The sequence below is a fragment of the Python bivittatus genome, unplaced genomic scaffold, assembly GCF_059951505.1.
Source record: "Python bivittatus isolate LINGU-HERP-01145 unplaced genomic scaffold, Pbiv_v1 ctg000020_np1212, whole genome shotgun sequence".
NCBI classification, from domain to species: Eukaryota; Metazoa; Chordata; class Lepidosauria; order Squamata; family Pythonidae; genus Python; species Python bivittatus.
Window position 1 is genome coordinate 74,527,098 of NW_028277030.1, and position 16,116 is coordinate 74,543,213.

Below are 16,116 nucleotides of genomic sequence, written 5' to 3' on the forward strand. Positions count from 1 at the left end.
CCTCAGGGGCAAACAATATGGCTGCTGTGCATGCTCTAGTTTCCTCCATGTCCAATGCAACACCTGCCTTATCTTTTTTTTAATCAACGTAATGGGGAAAGTGCCAGTGCCTGGAATCCTATTTACTTTAAAGAAAAGCTTCTGGATCCAAGAAGCATCCTTAGAAAATAGAAGTGGTGGGTGGATGGCTACAGTTTAATATTTTGTTTGAAACTTTGATGTCCCATCCCCAAAAAAGCCTCTGTTGTGAGTAAACCTTAAATGGTAAAGAACATATCTGGGAGCTATGGGGGGGGATTTTCCTAGTTTGCCTTCTAGTAGATAGGTGTTTGATAACTGATCATGTCCACCATAAGCACCCACAGAATATCCTCTAAGTGCTTGCACTGTGTAACTCTTGTTTTTATGAAAATTAATTCTTTCGTCCATCTTGCCTAACTTGTTAATTTTATTAACTGGTGCTTTCAGATGTACTGAAAAATGCAATGTATTATTATTTTTTCAAATGCAGGCTAATAAGTGATTTCTGTATTATATATGATTTACAAGAATTGCTAGAAGATCTCAATTTCATTTCATGCCCACACAGTTTAACTTAATTCAGGTATTTCTTTTTCTAAAAAGGAGTTTATTATTCATCCATTTATTTATTAAAAAAAAGTCCTCCACATTCATTGTTAAAAACAATCTTGAAGCAGGGAACAAATAAAATTAATTTACAATTAATTGTTAGCAGTTAATGCAATGATACTAATGATAATAATTGAAACCCATTTTTTTAAAAAACCCAAAACCCCCAAATAGCTGAAAACATTATGGTACAGGATATCAGTAAGAAAACAGAATAGAAAGCAGAAGAGCGCCAGTTTAACTGAAAACCAATATGAAGAGATAATTTAGAAGGCTTAAGATTACTCCTAACTGAAAAGGGAAAAAAATTATTTGCATTATTTATGATATTTACAAACATTTGCTTACTGCCTACTCTCTGGATTTTAGGTAGTTTACAATCATAAAATAATTAAAACATAAATAACAATAAACCTGTTGCAACATACCATAAATCAGGATACAGACGGTGTCCGCCTAATTGAGGTTCTCCTTAGCCAAATCCCTATAGAAAAACACAGTTTTTCCTGCCTTTCTAAATGTTCACAGGCCATCATGAGCAAGCTATTCCAGAGTCTGGGAGCTACAACCAAGAAAGTAATCTTCTAGGACTCTCCCAGCCAGACTCCCAGGGACATGGGGACCTGCAGTGCCTCCTTCTGACTAGCATGTATTGGCTGGGCAGCTTGTATAAAAAATGCCTTCTCTCTTGCTGCCACACACTGAACCATGGGCAGATGATTCATGAAGGCACTCCCACTAAGACCTTAGTTGGGATGGGTGAAGAAGTTTTGCTGTACCATACTGGGCTTTGTGAAGTCTTTGGTGCTCTCTGAGCTTAGTTGTCTGCCTGCAGACATTTCATTACCCAACTAGGTAACATCATCAATGCGAGTGAGTGTGGGGTTTGCTGCCTGTTCATATACTGTAGCTTGCCCTGCTAGTGTTGGTGAGGGTGTAGTTTTCCCCTTGGTAGTTCCTTGATTAGGGTACTGTTTTCTGCTTGCTTGTCTGCCTGGTGTTAATCCTTGCTTATCTGGTTGTTGGCTGCTGGAGAAGATGTGTTCTTTTTGTTTCTTTATTATCTTTTTTATTGTCTTTTTTGAATGGCATGTAAATATGGTTTATTTTTATGTGTCTATTGATGGCTGATTTGTCTGAATTCCAAACTTCCAGGAATTCCCTAGTGTTTTTGGATTTATCTTAGTCTAGGATGCTCAGAGTTTCCCAGTTGAAACTATGGTTGAGTCCATGTATTATGAGATTAAGGAGTTTTCATCATGTCTTCTGACTGCTCCTTGGTGTTCATAGGTGCACTCTGCTACTCTTCTGCCTGTCTGTCCTACGGAGTGGCTGTTACAGTCCTTACAATTGTTAGAAAGAAAGCTTACGAGGTTCGTCTCCAAGCCGGGAATAAACACGCAGGCGGTTGCTTGAAGGAGAGAGAAGACTATTTTCCGAGAGCCAGATACACAAAACGATCAGCTGTCGGGGTGGCCCCGCTTGGGGTCTCCCAGGAGTTCCTTTTATAGGGAAGATACTATTGCTCCTTGGAAGGTGAGAAGGAATGCCCGCCCGCTAGGAATTCTCAGAGAAAGTAATTAACCGGGATTCCAGGAGAGGGCGCTCTCCGGTGAAATTGACTAGGGAGCGTTCTAAGGTCCGGCACCCTACTGAGCTGAGGTTTCCTGCGTTTGCCTTACCAGGTATTTTCTAGTTAGAAAGTAGATCCCTTCGGGGAAGAAATCTTTTTATGATTCGATCATGGCTTCAGGGAATGTTGGCCCTTCCTGCTAGGTCTTTAGTTATTTAATTTTGGGGTGGAGGACTCTTGATTCTTCCTGCTACGTTTGTAATCTTTTTAGGTGAGCCCATTCTTACTATAATTTAATCATATGCCTTGATTGCTGTTAAGATAAACAATGGTGGGGTGAGACAAATGGGAAGCTTTGACTTCCTGCTGACATGGGGGGAAGAATTTGATTTCCTTCTCACACACTGTATGTTGTAGATGGCTTCTGTTTTTTCTTCTTGAAGCTATAAAAAGGTCAAGGTGATGGCTTCAGTAGTGTGATTGAAGTCCCACCCCCTTTTAGTATGTGTCACACATGCAAAGCATGTAAAAGAGGGGTGGGACTTTGATCCATGGTGTGGCTCCCATCTTGACTTTGGGGGGGCCCTGTGGATGCCCTTGCACCCACCCACCCAGAGGTAAGACCAGTGTTGCTGGGGAATTCTGGGAGTTGAAGTCCACACATCTTAAAGTTGCCATGGTTGAGAAACACTGTGTAAGGCCATCATTCTGCCCTTGGCAGCAGCACCTCCATCAGAACCAAGCAGGAGAGAACTACTGCCCTTGCTTGACACCAACATCAGCTGGAGTGCATCTGTTTTGAGCCTCCTTCCATGGGGCTAAAAATAACAGAAGTCAGGTACTTCAAAGCAGCCATCTTACCCTTCTTGGGGGAGGGCTGGCCTAAGGTATGTTAACGCTATCATTCCTTCTTAATATGAGAGACTGAATATGTTCTCAGAGTCAGGGAATACGGTCATTCATAGAAAATTCTCCTTCAGATCCAGGTCTATTACTGATTGATTTATTTGAATTTATTAGCCACCCAACTCCAATGGACTCTCTTCACTCTACTCCTGAAAAGGCCATGGAGGTGCCTATGTAATTATCTTCGCCACACAAAGTGTCTTTTTCCTGGACGTTTGACTTCCCAACCTTGCCTACGGCCCTTGATTTCGTAGTGGTCTCCCGTCGAAGGACCAGTCAGGCCCATGCCTGCTTGGGCTTTCCGGCTTCCTTAAGTCATCGTTAGGATGCTCCCTCCGGGCGCGTGGATTTCCCACCTGGGCAGGGTTCGCTGACGTCGCTGCGGACCAGAGGGAGCACCTTGGGCAGAGGAAAAGGCAAGCGGCGCCGGTGATTGACAAGGCGAGCGGTCACGTGCCCCTGTCACGCCACCTTCCCCCGCTGGAGCGCAGCTCTGCTCTGCTCTGCTCCGCAAGGGCGGGCGCGCGAGGATAAGAGTGCAGAGGCGCCGGAACAAAGTTCCCAGCGCAGCAGAAAGTTCGCCGAGAGAGTCAGTGCCCGGAGAGCGGGCGGATGTCTTCGCCTCGTCAGCTACCACGCCTCCCTTTCCATTTGCAGCAGAGAGGCAGTGGAGCAGCTGGGCCGAAGCTGAGGCAACTTTTCGCGGAGTCCCCCTTCCCTTCCCTGCCCGCTCTGCCCTCACCTAATAACAAAGGAGGAATCCCGGGGGCCGGGAGGAGCCGAGGAACCGCCCCGTCGCCACCGCCCCCTTCCTCTAAAGTTGAGCTCGCCCGGCCGGGAGAGGCGCTTCCCGCTCCCCCGGGCTCGAGAAGCGGGGCGAGAGCGAAGCAGCCGGTGGACGCGGAGGAGGTGCCCAAAGCGTTTGCGGGGCTGCAGCGAGGGAGCACCCGAGCGGGTCGTGTGAAAGTTGCGTTTGCTTCCAGCCGCTTGCTTAAACTGCCGAGGTGACGGCGGCTTGGCTTTCGCGCTTGCTCCGGGTTTCTTTTGGACGCTTTGGGGAAATCTTTGGAGAGAGCGAAGGAGAAGCAAAACGCCACGAAGCGGACCCGAGGACTAACTGTCCGGCGCGCCGGATCCTGAGACGCGAAAGCACCCCCCCCCCACCAGGTAAGCTGGTGAATAATTGACGGCGCAGGCAAAAAGTAGCGCGATTCCTCCACTCGGAGCGCTGCTCGGAGGACAAAAGGGCACCCGGAGAGTTCCCAGCCCCTCTCCCGCCGTCGCAGTTGATTCTCGGTCCGGGAGATGCATTTGACTGAGTGAGTGCTGCGGGGGTCTTCGCTCGGGGCGAGCCAGAAGTGGGAGCTGGGGGGATTTCGCTGCAAAGTGACAACTTTGTGAAGTCCGCCCCACGTGGGAACGCCAGTTTATTTATTATTAATTTGGATTATTAGTCCGTCGAGGGCTTCTTTAGAGCTTCTCTGACTCGTAGATTGTTTGGGATCTCTTTCCCCCTCCTCATCCTGGCTTCCCTGTAGCAAATGAAAGAGGAAGGGGGAGAGCTTTTCCACATTGCTGTCTTTGAGAAGGATAATTTTTTACGACTAGCAACGTAACTCCTTAAAAACCGACCCCCCCCTTTTTTTGGGATATATTTTCACCATCTGATTTCATTCTATGAAATGTTTTCTTTAGAATGATCTAAGGAACTCTTCCATTTGATTTGTAAAGTACGTTTTGCGGGATTTATTACCTACCTATAATGTTGGTGATGGATATTGGAGACTGAGTTACCAGATCTAACCTGTAAAATCCGGGCAGCCCCTAGAGAGCACTAAATAATCTCTTTGCTGCCATCTAGTGATCGTCCAGATTTTTGTAGCCCTTTAGAAAATGCAAATAGCTTTCATTGGGTTCAGTGTTTTATACTGGGTAAAAGTTAGCTGCCTTCAAGTCAAGTTTGACTCCTGGTGACTTTATGGATCTTTTCCTTTGGGGTGGGGGGAGAGCTGACCTCTAAGACCTTTGTTAACCTCTTGATACAAAGTTCTGCAAATTGATTTCTTGTCCCACTCACTTTTAGACTTCTTGGCATGTCAAAACTACTCTGAAATACTTACCAGATCTCACAGTAACAACCCCTCCATGCCCCTGGTAATAGTCGGGAGACTTAACCTTAGCTGTATCCTTGGCACTTCCTGAATTGCTTTAATATAGGAAGGAATACTACTGGAAGTGCTGCCCCTGTTTGTGACTGGGTTGTAGTGCAGCCTTCCCCAACCCTCCAGGTTTGTTTGACTTCAGTTCCCAGAATTCCAGAATTCTGGAAAGCATCAGATTGGGGAAGGCTACTGTAAAGTGAGTGAAGAAAACAGCTGTTGCTTTCACTTGAAGCGGAAAGTAACTGCAGTCCTCTTTATCATCCATCTTACTCTGGCTCCTTCCTGGTACATATCTGGAGGTTTTTTGGGATAGTCACTGATTATTTTAAGGAAGAACAGCATGACCTAATCTCTCTGTTGGTGTTTTCTAATTTAAAATCCTTGCACGTTCTGCTTGCATGTAGGCTGGGACCTGAGCGTGCATTAGCTGGCTTGCTTTGGGAATGTTCAGAGAACCTTAGAAAAGACTAAAGTGGGCTTCTGTTTGATGGAAGGTCAAACGGTGTAATAACGGCTACTGAGTGTGAGCTTGACTCCATTGCAAATTCTGAGGGAGGGACTTTAAAATACTTTCTGGAAGAAAGTCATAGCAACATATTTGAATGGGCAACTGGAGTATCAATTGATTGCATGCTGTGTGCTTGTAGGAGTGTGTATGAGTGTGTGTGTATGCACGTACACACAGGTTGCTTGCAGAGCTGGAAGAGACAAAGGTAAATTGGATGGAAACCAAATTCTGTGCTATGTGCAAAATCTGATTTTGATAGTTCTGCTTGGTAACTGAAATGGGTATGTCTGAATAAAATTTCTCTATCTTAGACATTATTTCCATATCTTATTGTTTGATCTCTTTCCTCTTTCCCATTGGAGTTGTACAGATATTAGTGGAGATCTCGGATTCAAGTTTGGATTCCTAGTATGTCTTAATATTTGTTACCTCCAGAAATTCTCCACTCTCGTATTCCCAGCCCCACTGAATTTTACAAGGTGTAGTACTATAAACATGTGGGATAGTCTGAGCCCTTGAAGAAGGGTGCAGAAAAACATTAATAATGTATTATGCCTCTACTAGTGTATCATAACTCCTATTTTATAGAGTTTAGATAAACAAATGTGGGAAGAGAATGGAAAGAAGCGGGGCTGAACATGAAAGACTGTATTGTCTTCCTTTAATGGCAGACAGTGAATGGGACAGATAACTAGCGTTCCCCAACGTAGCATTACAAGAGTTACCCAAACTCATCCAGGCAGGCTTTGGGGTAGGGAGAAAACTGCTTCCTTTGCAAGTTTTTTGTGAATAAGGAATCAGTCGTACCCTTCCTAGGCAGTTTTCTGGTCTATAGATATAAAGTGCTAGTGATGAGAAAAAGTGTGAGGCTGCAGGTTTTTGTCCATAATTTCATGGAAGTGTCCACTGGACTCCATATAATTGCTTCAGAGAAACAATTGTACACAGCTGCACTCAATATGTTACATTAGAATGTATGTGGAATACAATACAGTGGATCTACAAAAATATGTTTTGATGGTACAATGGTATACATCATACTGACATTCTTATTAGGCAGTCCTGTTGGAACATATCCATTTTTTATAGTCAAGGGTGTTAACATTAAAAAATCACGGTGAATGCAGAATGTAATACTAGGTAATTAAAAGGAAAGTACAAAAATATGAAATGGTGGAGTCAGTCACTTAACAGATCCTTGGTTCCCCTCCCCATCTTCTCACATAAGTTTACCCTTTCATAGACTCAGATAGCAGAGTAAATTGACCTGGGGTATTTGTAAGATAAATAAGAACTGCAGCCTAAAATCCAAATGGAGATTTCTCTGATATAAAAACAGGGATCAGTTATAAAGTAGTTAGTGTGGTGTTATGTAAAGGCAAAGATTCTCTTGTCTAAGGATAGTTAAGCTTGGTTAGTAGTTGGATGGGAACACAGTAGTGATCTCAGGGATATAGGCTTGATGGAAAGTTGAAAAAAACATTCCGGAGAAAGATTATGTCAAACAACCTGGCATAGAAGAAAACAACAGGGGTGAAATCATCAGGAGGTAAGCTTGACTCAAGGGAGACTTATCTGTCTTTACCGTTGTGTAAATTAAAGGGTCTTTTTGGAGGAGGTTCTGCTTCTGCAGTTGTGGAATTCTCTCCCAAAGCATGTTGTTGTTGTTTAGTCGTTAAGTCGTGTCCGACTCTTCGTGACCCCATGAACCATATTGCGCCAGGCCTTCCTGTCCTTCACTGCCTCCCTGAGTTTGCTCAGTTTCATGCTCATCCCAAAGCATATATTTGGTTTTTTTTAAATAGATTTCCAAAATGATATTTTGCTGGGAGGCTTGGGGGCGGAGGGGGAGGTATAACGTGATGAGCCGTCCTTTTAAACTGATGTTATTTTCTGTTTTAAATTATAGCATGGATGATGATGATGATGATGATGATGATGATGATAATTTATATGCTGCCCGACTCCCAGCGACTCTGGGCAGTTAATATTGATCTGAATGGAAACTGGTTTATGCTCCTGTTCTTTCATATATTTTAACAAGTCTGTATTTTATATTAATTGTAAACTGCCTTGAAGGAACTTTGTTTTTGAAAGTTAGTGTTTCAAAATAAATATATTTATGTGGGTTTTTTTGTGTGTTTACATTTCAGATATCAATTTCAAAACGGGCTGGAGTGTGAGTTCAGCATGCAGAGATTTTAAATAATTCTTTATCGTGATTTTGAAGTGGGAGGAAAAAGGATGGCCAAGGTTTTGGATATTGATAAAGGATCTGAGGGAGGACACAATGAATTTAGCAACATCATTAAATCCAGATCTGGTAAGTTTCAAGTAAATGTTTTTTTCCTAGTAACATTCCACTGTAAAAACAAAGGAAGTGCTATTTATTTGACTAGAATTGAAGGGCCAGACTGCATGTTATGTACAAGTGCATGCTGATGTCCCTTTAAACAGGAAAAACTTGTTTAAGAAGGGTGTGATTGGGAATAGTGGAGCAGCAGTGTAGGGCAGAGCCTTTTAACTCTTTTTTGTCTCTTTGCCATCATCCCCCATTTCTGCTGCTCTCTTTCACTCCCTCCCAAATAGAGTCCCATATTTGTAGTATGAAAAGTATGTGTGTAACACAGTGCTGTGGGATAGATTTCAGCGCCCCAACTGACTTTTCCAACCTGTGGTTTTAACAAAAAAGGGACTGTGGAGCTACCATTAAGGTTGGTGTGTAATGTACAGTTTGCCCCTCTCATTCCTTTCTGGTGCATCTGCTTGTCAAAGCCTCATTAGGGACTCGAATCCCTGCTTCAGCTTGACAAACCTCTTGAGGCAATTGTAATGTAATAATGATAATTACAGGCCTCTGCTTTTCTGCGGTGCAACTCATGTCTGTTTATTTAATCTCCTCCTCCCCATTCCATATTCCCTTGCATCAGGTTTTATAAACTGCCATATGTCCAGTGTGCCTTTATAGAATTTGAGGCTGGGAAAAAGTACTGTGTGCATTATTTAATACCTTTAAATATACTAATGAGGGTAACGGGTGCATAAATCTGCCAGGACAATTTCATGGCTCTCAATTTATTGCCTTATTCCAAAACCAGAATTGTAGCAGTGAGTGGGGAGGAAGGCTTTCTGCACATTTTGGAAGTGGGGGTTTCTTGCTGAAGGTTCCTCAATCAACAAGGTGAAATTGCTCAAATTGAAATTGCTCAGGTATAATCTTGCACCATGCAGGTATCAACCGGAGATAGCTGACATGCATTAATGCAGAAAATGTGGTTTTTGATAAAATGCTTTTGGATTCCAACAAACAATTCTACTGGGTATGTTTTCTGTGAATGTCATCCCCTTGTAACCTGATAATTGAAAATCTAAGCTTTATTTATCAGATCAGATAAGACAGTTGGGCTAAAATCTAATAAGTAGTTACTAGGAAGTAGTCCTGTTGATTGAAATAGTTTTACTACCAAGTAGATGTGTGTAAACCTGTTCTCTCATTTCAACTAATTTAACCAGAAAGGAAGTTTTAAAATTCTATTTACAAAAATCAAAATAACTAAGTTGGCCTATCTACCTTTGTGGATTGTCCTGTCCTCAATTTATTTATTAGTTTGTGTACCTGAGACAAGGACAGAATCTGGAGGAGAATTTCTTGATGGAAAAGACTCCGTACTTCATAGCACACTAGGCAACAAGTTAAAAACCTGTTGCAAATTTGACATCTGTATAGTTGACCTTGATTACTACGTTCTTGGGCCACAAAGTGTGTGTGAGAGGGCTAGGAATAAGAAATAGGTGTGTGAATTCCTACACTGAAATGAATTTGGTTCAGTATTCAACACTGTCATATAGAAGTGATTCGATGTCTAGTTTTTACTGTAAGAATTCTCTTTGATAAATTATACATAAAGAAACTGGCTGATTTAATAAAAATACAAAATGTTCTTTTCAGTTGTATATTTATGCTATCTTTGCTGAAAGCACTTAATATTTTTATAGCCAAAATGTTATTTGTTGTCATCTTAAATTAACACATTAAATTAAGGTTTTACTTTGAATACAGAAGATGTTTTCATAACATCAGGGGCCAAAGTGCAGCAATATTTATTTATTAAATATAACCCAACAGTTGTGTTTTTTTTTTTAAATTCAGCTAGAGAATGGTAAATATTAGTAATAACTTCAACCTGTTTTTGTTTTCCACTTAGATCATTACTAAGTGGAAAAAAAAACCATGTTGATGATATTTAATCTTAAGTGGAAAATATCCCTTGGCATTTCATTTCCCACCTTGTAATGTTCAACAGTTATTTGTTTATACTTTTACTTTTAAAGTATTTTTCAAAAAATGCAAATACAGTGGTACCTCGGTTCACAAACTTAATTCGTTCCGCGACTCTGGTCGCGACCTGAATTGGTCACGACCCGAATCAAATTTCCCCATAAGGTTCAATGTAATAACGGTTAATCCGTTCTGAACCATATGTTTTTTTTTTTTTTAAACCACAAAAATATGAAATAAAATACAGTATGAAGAGAGAGAACGCTAACCTTGCTCGATGCGACTTCTAGCGTGGAGGACAGGAAGGTGGGTGGGGAGGCGGTTATTGCTTGGAGGGAGAGTCCCCCTCCCTACAGGAAGCCATGACCACATGTCACAGGAGGGAAAATGGCCGCGGATCCTGTTCGTCACCCGATCCGGCGTTGGCGAACGGAGGCAAAATTTTGCAAACGGAGCTGTTCGTGACCCGAATTGGTCGTGAACAGAAGCATTTGTGACCCGAGGTACCACTGTATTGCAAACTTTCCCAGTCCAGTTTCTTTCCTCATTGTCTGTTGGATGAAGTCCTATCATAGGGAATGGAAGAACTTGCACTGTTGTACAATGGGTAGTAAATATTAAAAAAAAATTATTCGACAAAATTATTTTTATACTTCTTGAGGCTTGAGATAATTTTTAAAAGATATTTTTAAAGGCAATAATTGAAGCCAATAACATTTCTTTGTTGTTGTTATCTGTATTTTTAAATATTTGGAAAAGTTGTTCTCATAAACAGTAATTTGGATCTTTGCATAAGAATATGACTTATCAATTTTCTTCCTATAGTTGAAACAACATTAGTCATTTTAGATTCTAATAATAATAGAATCTCTGTTTTAAAAGGGAGGCTGAGTACATGTTCTTCTGAATTACTGCAATCTGTAAATTGGGAAGATACTAATCTATATTAGCAGATTATTGTTTGACTCTTTAATCATAGTTGTTTTTTATTTTCTATACAGTAATCATAAAATCTTTATATGTGAACAGTTTTGGATGATATTAGAAAACATCATTCAAGACTTCTTAAAGTTACAATTCAACCCAGAATTAGTTTACTTAACTTCATTAATTTCTGTGGTGATACTTACAGAGTGTCAATGGACTAGACAGTGAGGATCATAGAACAAAAAAAGCATGCCTGCATATTGTGTACCGCTTTCTGTGTTTTGCTATGACTTTCAGATTTTCCTCACTTTAAGTACTTGTGTTCAGTTCTTGCATTGATGGCATTATTTATATTTCCTAGAGAGTAGTTTGCATCTTAAGAGTTTGTAGTCAAGTGATTTTGCTTTGAGAAATTTTTTTTTAAAGATCTGTAGCCATTAAATAGTATTTTCTTCTTCCACTGGAGTAGGTATATTTTCTCCCAGTCTGCTTGAGTGTAACACGTATGTACAGGTGAGCAGAACCTTCCCTAGTGTGATTTCCTTTCAGATGCATGGATTTCAACTCTCAGAATTCTCAGCAATGGGCATGCTAACTAGGGAATCCTGGGAATTAAGATCTGCACATCTGGAGAGTGTCCAGTTTGGATAACTTGGTCTAGCTCTCAGCACTCATTTCCAGCTTGGCATTTCCAGGTATGTTGACTACAATTCTCATCATCTCCACTGACCATGTTGATTGAGATATCTGGGAATTGTGGTCAAGTATATCTGGAGAAGGTGACAAATTAATGGATTAGGTTCAAGGATTGTAGAGTAACTGTATCTGCTAACTAGAATAGTTGATAACTGCCAAACTTCCTGTTAACATAATAATGATCCTTGGAACTAAGTGGGGCCCTCAGCAAATATTTAACTAGAGGTGGCTCAGCATGGAATATTTCTTATACCAGACTAGGTTACTGATCCAACTAGGCCAGTATAGTCTGTTCTGCTTATCAGAGGCTCTCCAGATTGTTGGGCAGAGGCCTTCTCCTTTTAACTGATCTATGACCTCTTTAACTAGATATACTATGAATCAAACTGGCAATTTTCTGGAGGCAAAATGTTGGCTCTGTCATAAAACTAATGTTGCTCAACAAAGGAAATACTGGCTTGAAATCAAATATGTATAGCAATAAAAAGTCCTTTCTCTTGTGCAGAGCAGTTGTATCAAATACAGATGGTCCCTTGATTTTTACAAATGGCTTCTTAGGGATGCAGGGGCCATAGTGGGAGAAGGATCCAAAAAAACTCCAGGGTGGAAATGAAATTCTTGTCTGTTTTGGGAGCCAAATCATAGTATATAAAATTAGTATTTTTCAAGCAAAACCTAAACAGTAATGATCTCTTTGAAATATCAGTTTTATGACTTACTCTTGACATCATCAACAATCAAATGCATTTCTGGTATGTATTTTGCTACAATTCTAGTGTATTCTGGTATGGTTGCCATTATCTGGGCTGCAAAAATCCAGATACCTACAAGGTGGCAGCACTAAGCTAGAGTTTCTGTTCCATTGTCTGCCATTTTGTGATTGTTGGTTCTGGGAGCTGTATTGACCCAATAAGAAAACTGAAATTCTTGGTATACAAAACCAAGTTGCCATTTCAAAGCTAATATTTTATGTTATCAGTTTTAGCTTATCACATATATTTTATATGTTACCTTTCATTTCTGTCACCCTTCCTGGAATTTAAAACATGTACAGATAAACATATTTTTTCCTTAGTCAGATGTTCCCCTCAAAGATTTACAAGAAGGTGATGGCAGTGATATTGTTAGCACACTTCTTATGTTGAAATGAAGGCAGACAGCACAAACTTGCTAATAAATCTGGGCATTTCTCTTTTTACCTAGGCTAACAATATAACCAAAGCAACACTTTTGGGCTAACATTTCTGATAAATAGAGCCAGAGGATTCTTTGGCTATTGTGGAAATATGTGCCAAAGCATGCATTGCATTAACATCTACTGTGCTGCTGTGCCTACTTATTAATTTTTAAAGCAAGCAAGACTGAAGCCATTATGGGTGGTGTGGGAGCTTAAATCTTGTTCCACTGCCATTGTGATTCTTATCTCCCTCTCCCAATGGATACATTTAAGAACATTGTTAAAAAACAGATGCAAAATTAGCAAGCTTGGCAGCATGGTACATTTACACCAGGTGTGTGTTTTGACCCCAAATAGCAGGGTGCAATGGTTGTTTGGCAGAGGCAAGTGACAAAAGTGTGCGTCCATGGTCTAAAATGTGAATTTGTTCGGATTTTAAAAGTTTTTTAAAAGCTGCATTCTTTTAATCCTGGAACATGGGAGCATATATCTTGAGTTCTTCATAAAAGTTATAACTAAGATGAACATGTTCCATTTTTATAATATTTTCATATTTAATAGAATTTATGTGTGGTCAGAATCCAGGTATTACATATAACATGGTCCTTTATCTGAACAAAACAGTACAATTGAGATTTGCATATAGTATGCAGATCTGATTGGGATAAACTATAAGGGTGACACAGAAATATGATTTGCATTTCCTTTTAGTTCTGCCTTTACTCTATTTTGTAACACATGCTCTTACTGTTCTGCATTATGTATTCTGATATGGTCTCATTGCTAACCATAAAAATTTTATTTAGTAGGATTAATATATTTTTGTCTGTATTTGCTCTCTGATTTTTGTATTAAAAGGTCATATACTTTTTAAGGATATGATGTGTTGTTATTCTTCAAAGGAAACCCAATTTGCATTCTCATTCCAAAGCATTTCCATTTATTCAAGGTTGAGAGGAAAAAGCTAGCTTTACGATGCTTATTGCTTTGAACCTCTCTTAATAAGGAAGAGATTTGGTGATTTAGACTTATTGAGTGGGAAGAACCATTAGGAAAAACAATCTAGTGTGTGGGAAAGGTGAAGTTGCATCTTCAGGTAATTACAGGTGTTTCACGGGTATTCTCAGGAACTTTTTTCAGGAGGAAAAACTACAGTGTAGGATATGACTTTGATTTAGCATATATGTCTATATTTCTTGTGCTGATGAATCTTTTTGGTAACATGAAACATATGTATAGATTTGATAACTCTGCATGATTGTCCAGGAAAAGAGTCCTGTGTTCTAGTATAAGAACACATCCTGGTGTTCTAAGCTCACATAATTTGCGGTGATGAATGGCAGCATCTCTCTTGGTGTTTAGGTGAGTTTTTCCCAACTCTACCTGAAACCTCAAGACTTACCTCTGGGTCCTTCTGCATGCAAAATGGAAACTGTTCCACTGAATTATCACCCTTCTGACCATCTTTGAAATATTGTGAACATTCTTGAGAGTATCTGCAGAACCTGATTTGTTTCTTCCGCAGTGGGGAGAAATGGATATAATTGCTACTTTGAACTACCTGTACTTTAATACTATTGATCATTCACTTTTTTATCACCTAACATTTGCATTCCTTGAATTGTGTACTGCATACTTATTCTTAGAGCTGCATGCTTGTACCCCTGGAATTGTAATTTTTATGTGGTTTCAGATTGAATAAAAATACAAGAAGGCTTGATACTCTCGAAGAATATTCCTATTATAGTTCTGGTGACTGAGCAGCTTTTGCAACAAGTCTGCCAAGTTAGGTAGGCTTGACAATGAAAAATGATCATATTTGGTTATTGTTCTCTTTTGAATAAAATCTTTGTGGGATGAAAACCAACAAAACTGTTCAGGCCCTGAAATAGTTTTTGGTATCAGTAATAACTAGATGAAGAAAAGCTACTTAATCCATATTAAGCAGAGGTGTTCTTGGTCAGACAAAAGGCAGATCAAGGAATTGCTAGCTGCCTTGTGCCATCTAATCAAGAAGAACATTCTTTTATTTTGCTTAGCTTGCAATCCACTGTAGGCTCTCTGCTAGACTGTGGTATCTTCATAATGAATTCTTTACAATACAAAAGAAACCATTAATTCTGAGCACTAGCATACCATACTGCATCTTTCTCCAGTTTGGCTTCCCCCTAGGTGTGTGGAATTTCCCAGAATTCTCCAGCTAGCAAGGCATTGCTGAGAATTCTGGAGGTGGAAATATACATGTCTGAAGCATGCAAGGTGAGGGAAGATCTATGATCTTGTTTAAGCTAGTGTGTTCATGTCAGAACCCCCTTCCATAATAAACAGCACAAACTACTACAATTCTTGCACGCTCATAAGCTGACAGCATGACTTTCCTTCTTTATATAATTTCTATTTGTTGTTTTGGTTAAATGCACCAGTTAAGCACATTTTATATTTCCTAGAATTCAGCACTGAATAATAACAGAAAAGTACACTGTGCTAACCATCATTTATGATTCATCAGTTCATGTTCATTTTTTTCCTCTTTTCCTCCTTCCCCGTCCACTCTTAGTTATGCATTATATTAACCCTCCTTCTTACTTTAAGTAAAATTCTGATAGGATGGGTTGTGCTGTTTTATATGTAATGTTGTTGATACATTTGGCTCCTCGAATATTTTCAGAAGCTGCATGCCTAGGGCTGGGAATTTATGCAGCTTTAGCCATGTCAAATGTCAGTCAATTGCATATTGCTTGGATTCTTTGTAATGGAATTTCAGTAGAGCCTGAGGACAGAATTTCTCAGTCACTTGTGTAGAGTATCATCAGACCCCTTTATTTAAGACTGTCATTTTGCCTACATGCTGTTTGTATGTCTAAGTTGGACCTGTAATATTTGGAGTGGATGGACAAGTCAGATGGGAAGGAAAAATGAAAGTTGTCTATGTAAAAACTCCTTTCAGTCAAGCTTGACTCTAGCTGACTTCAGAACATATCCATGGAGCTTTCTTGGCAACAGTACAGAAAGGATTTGTCACTGTCATCTTTTGGTATTGTTAGGTTTTGCTTAATTTTTGAGTCTTACCTGTGGACCTGGAGAGTCTCCCATCCAGGTCCTACCCATCTCTGCTTAGGTTTCTGAGCACAGCCAAGTTATACACAGAGTTACTATGGATAGGGCTCTTACATCAGCTGTATGGACCCTGCTGGCAAAACAAATTTGCCCTGTCCCTGCAATTGTTCCAGGTCTGCCCCAGGGTACTGAGGAAGGTTC

General features: G+C 40.2%; 1 protein-coding gene across 4 annotated transcripts in view; it reads left to right on the plus strand.

The window, feature by feature from the left end:
* Nucleotides 1–2,029: 2,029 nt before the first annotated feature.
* Nucleotides 2,030–16,116, plus strand: part of UTRN (utrophin) — a 366,404-nt gene continuing 352,317 nt past the window's right edge. Inside the window, exons 1-3 of one of the 4 annotated variants that reach the window (XM_088141718.1) lie at nucleotides 2,030–2,166; nucleotides 3,224–4,276; nucleotides 7,933–8,102. In XM_088141718.1, the coding sequence (XP_087997844.1) occupies nucleotides 8,024–8,102 (79 nt within the window). In that variant the 5' untranslated portion in view covers nucleotides 2,030–2,166; nucleotides 3,224–4,276; nucleotides 7,933–8,023. Of the gene's footprint in view, nucleotides 2,167–3,223; nucleotides 4,277–4,406; nucleotides 4,429–7,932; nucleotides 8,103–16,116 lie in introns of those variants that run through there. The other 3 variants (XM_088141704.1, XM_088141714.1, XM_088141707.1) reach the window with 3 other exon arrangements.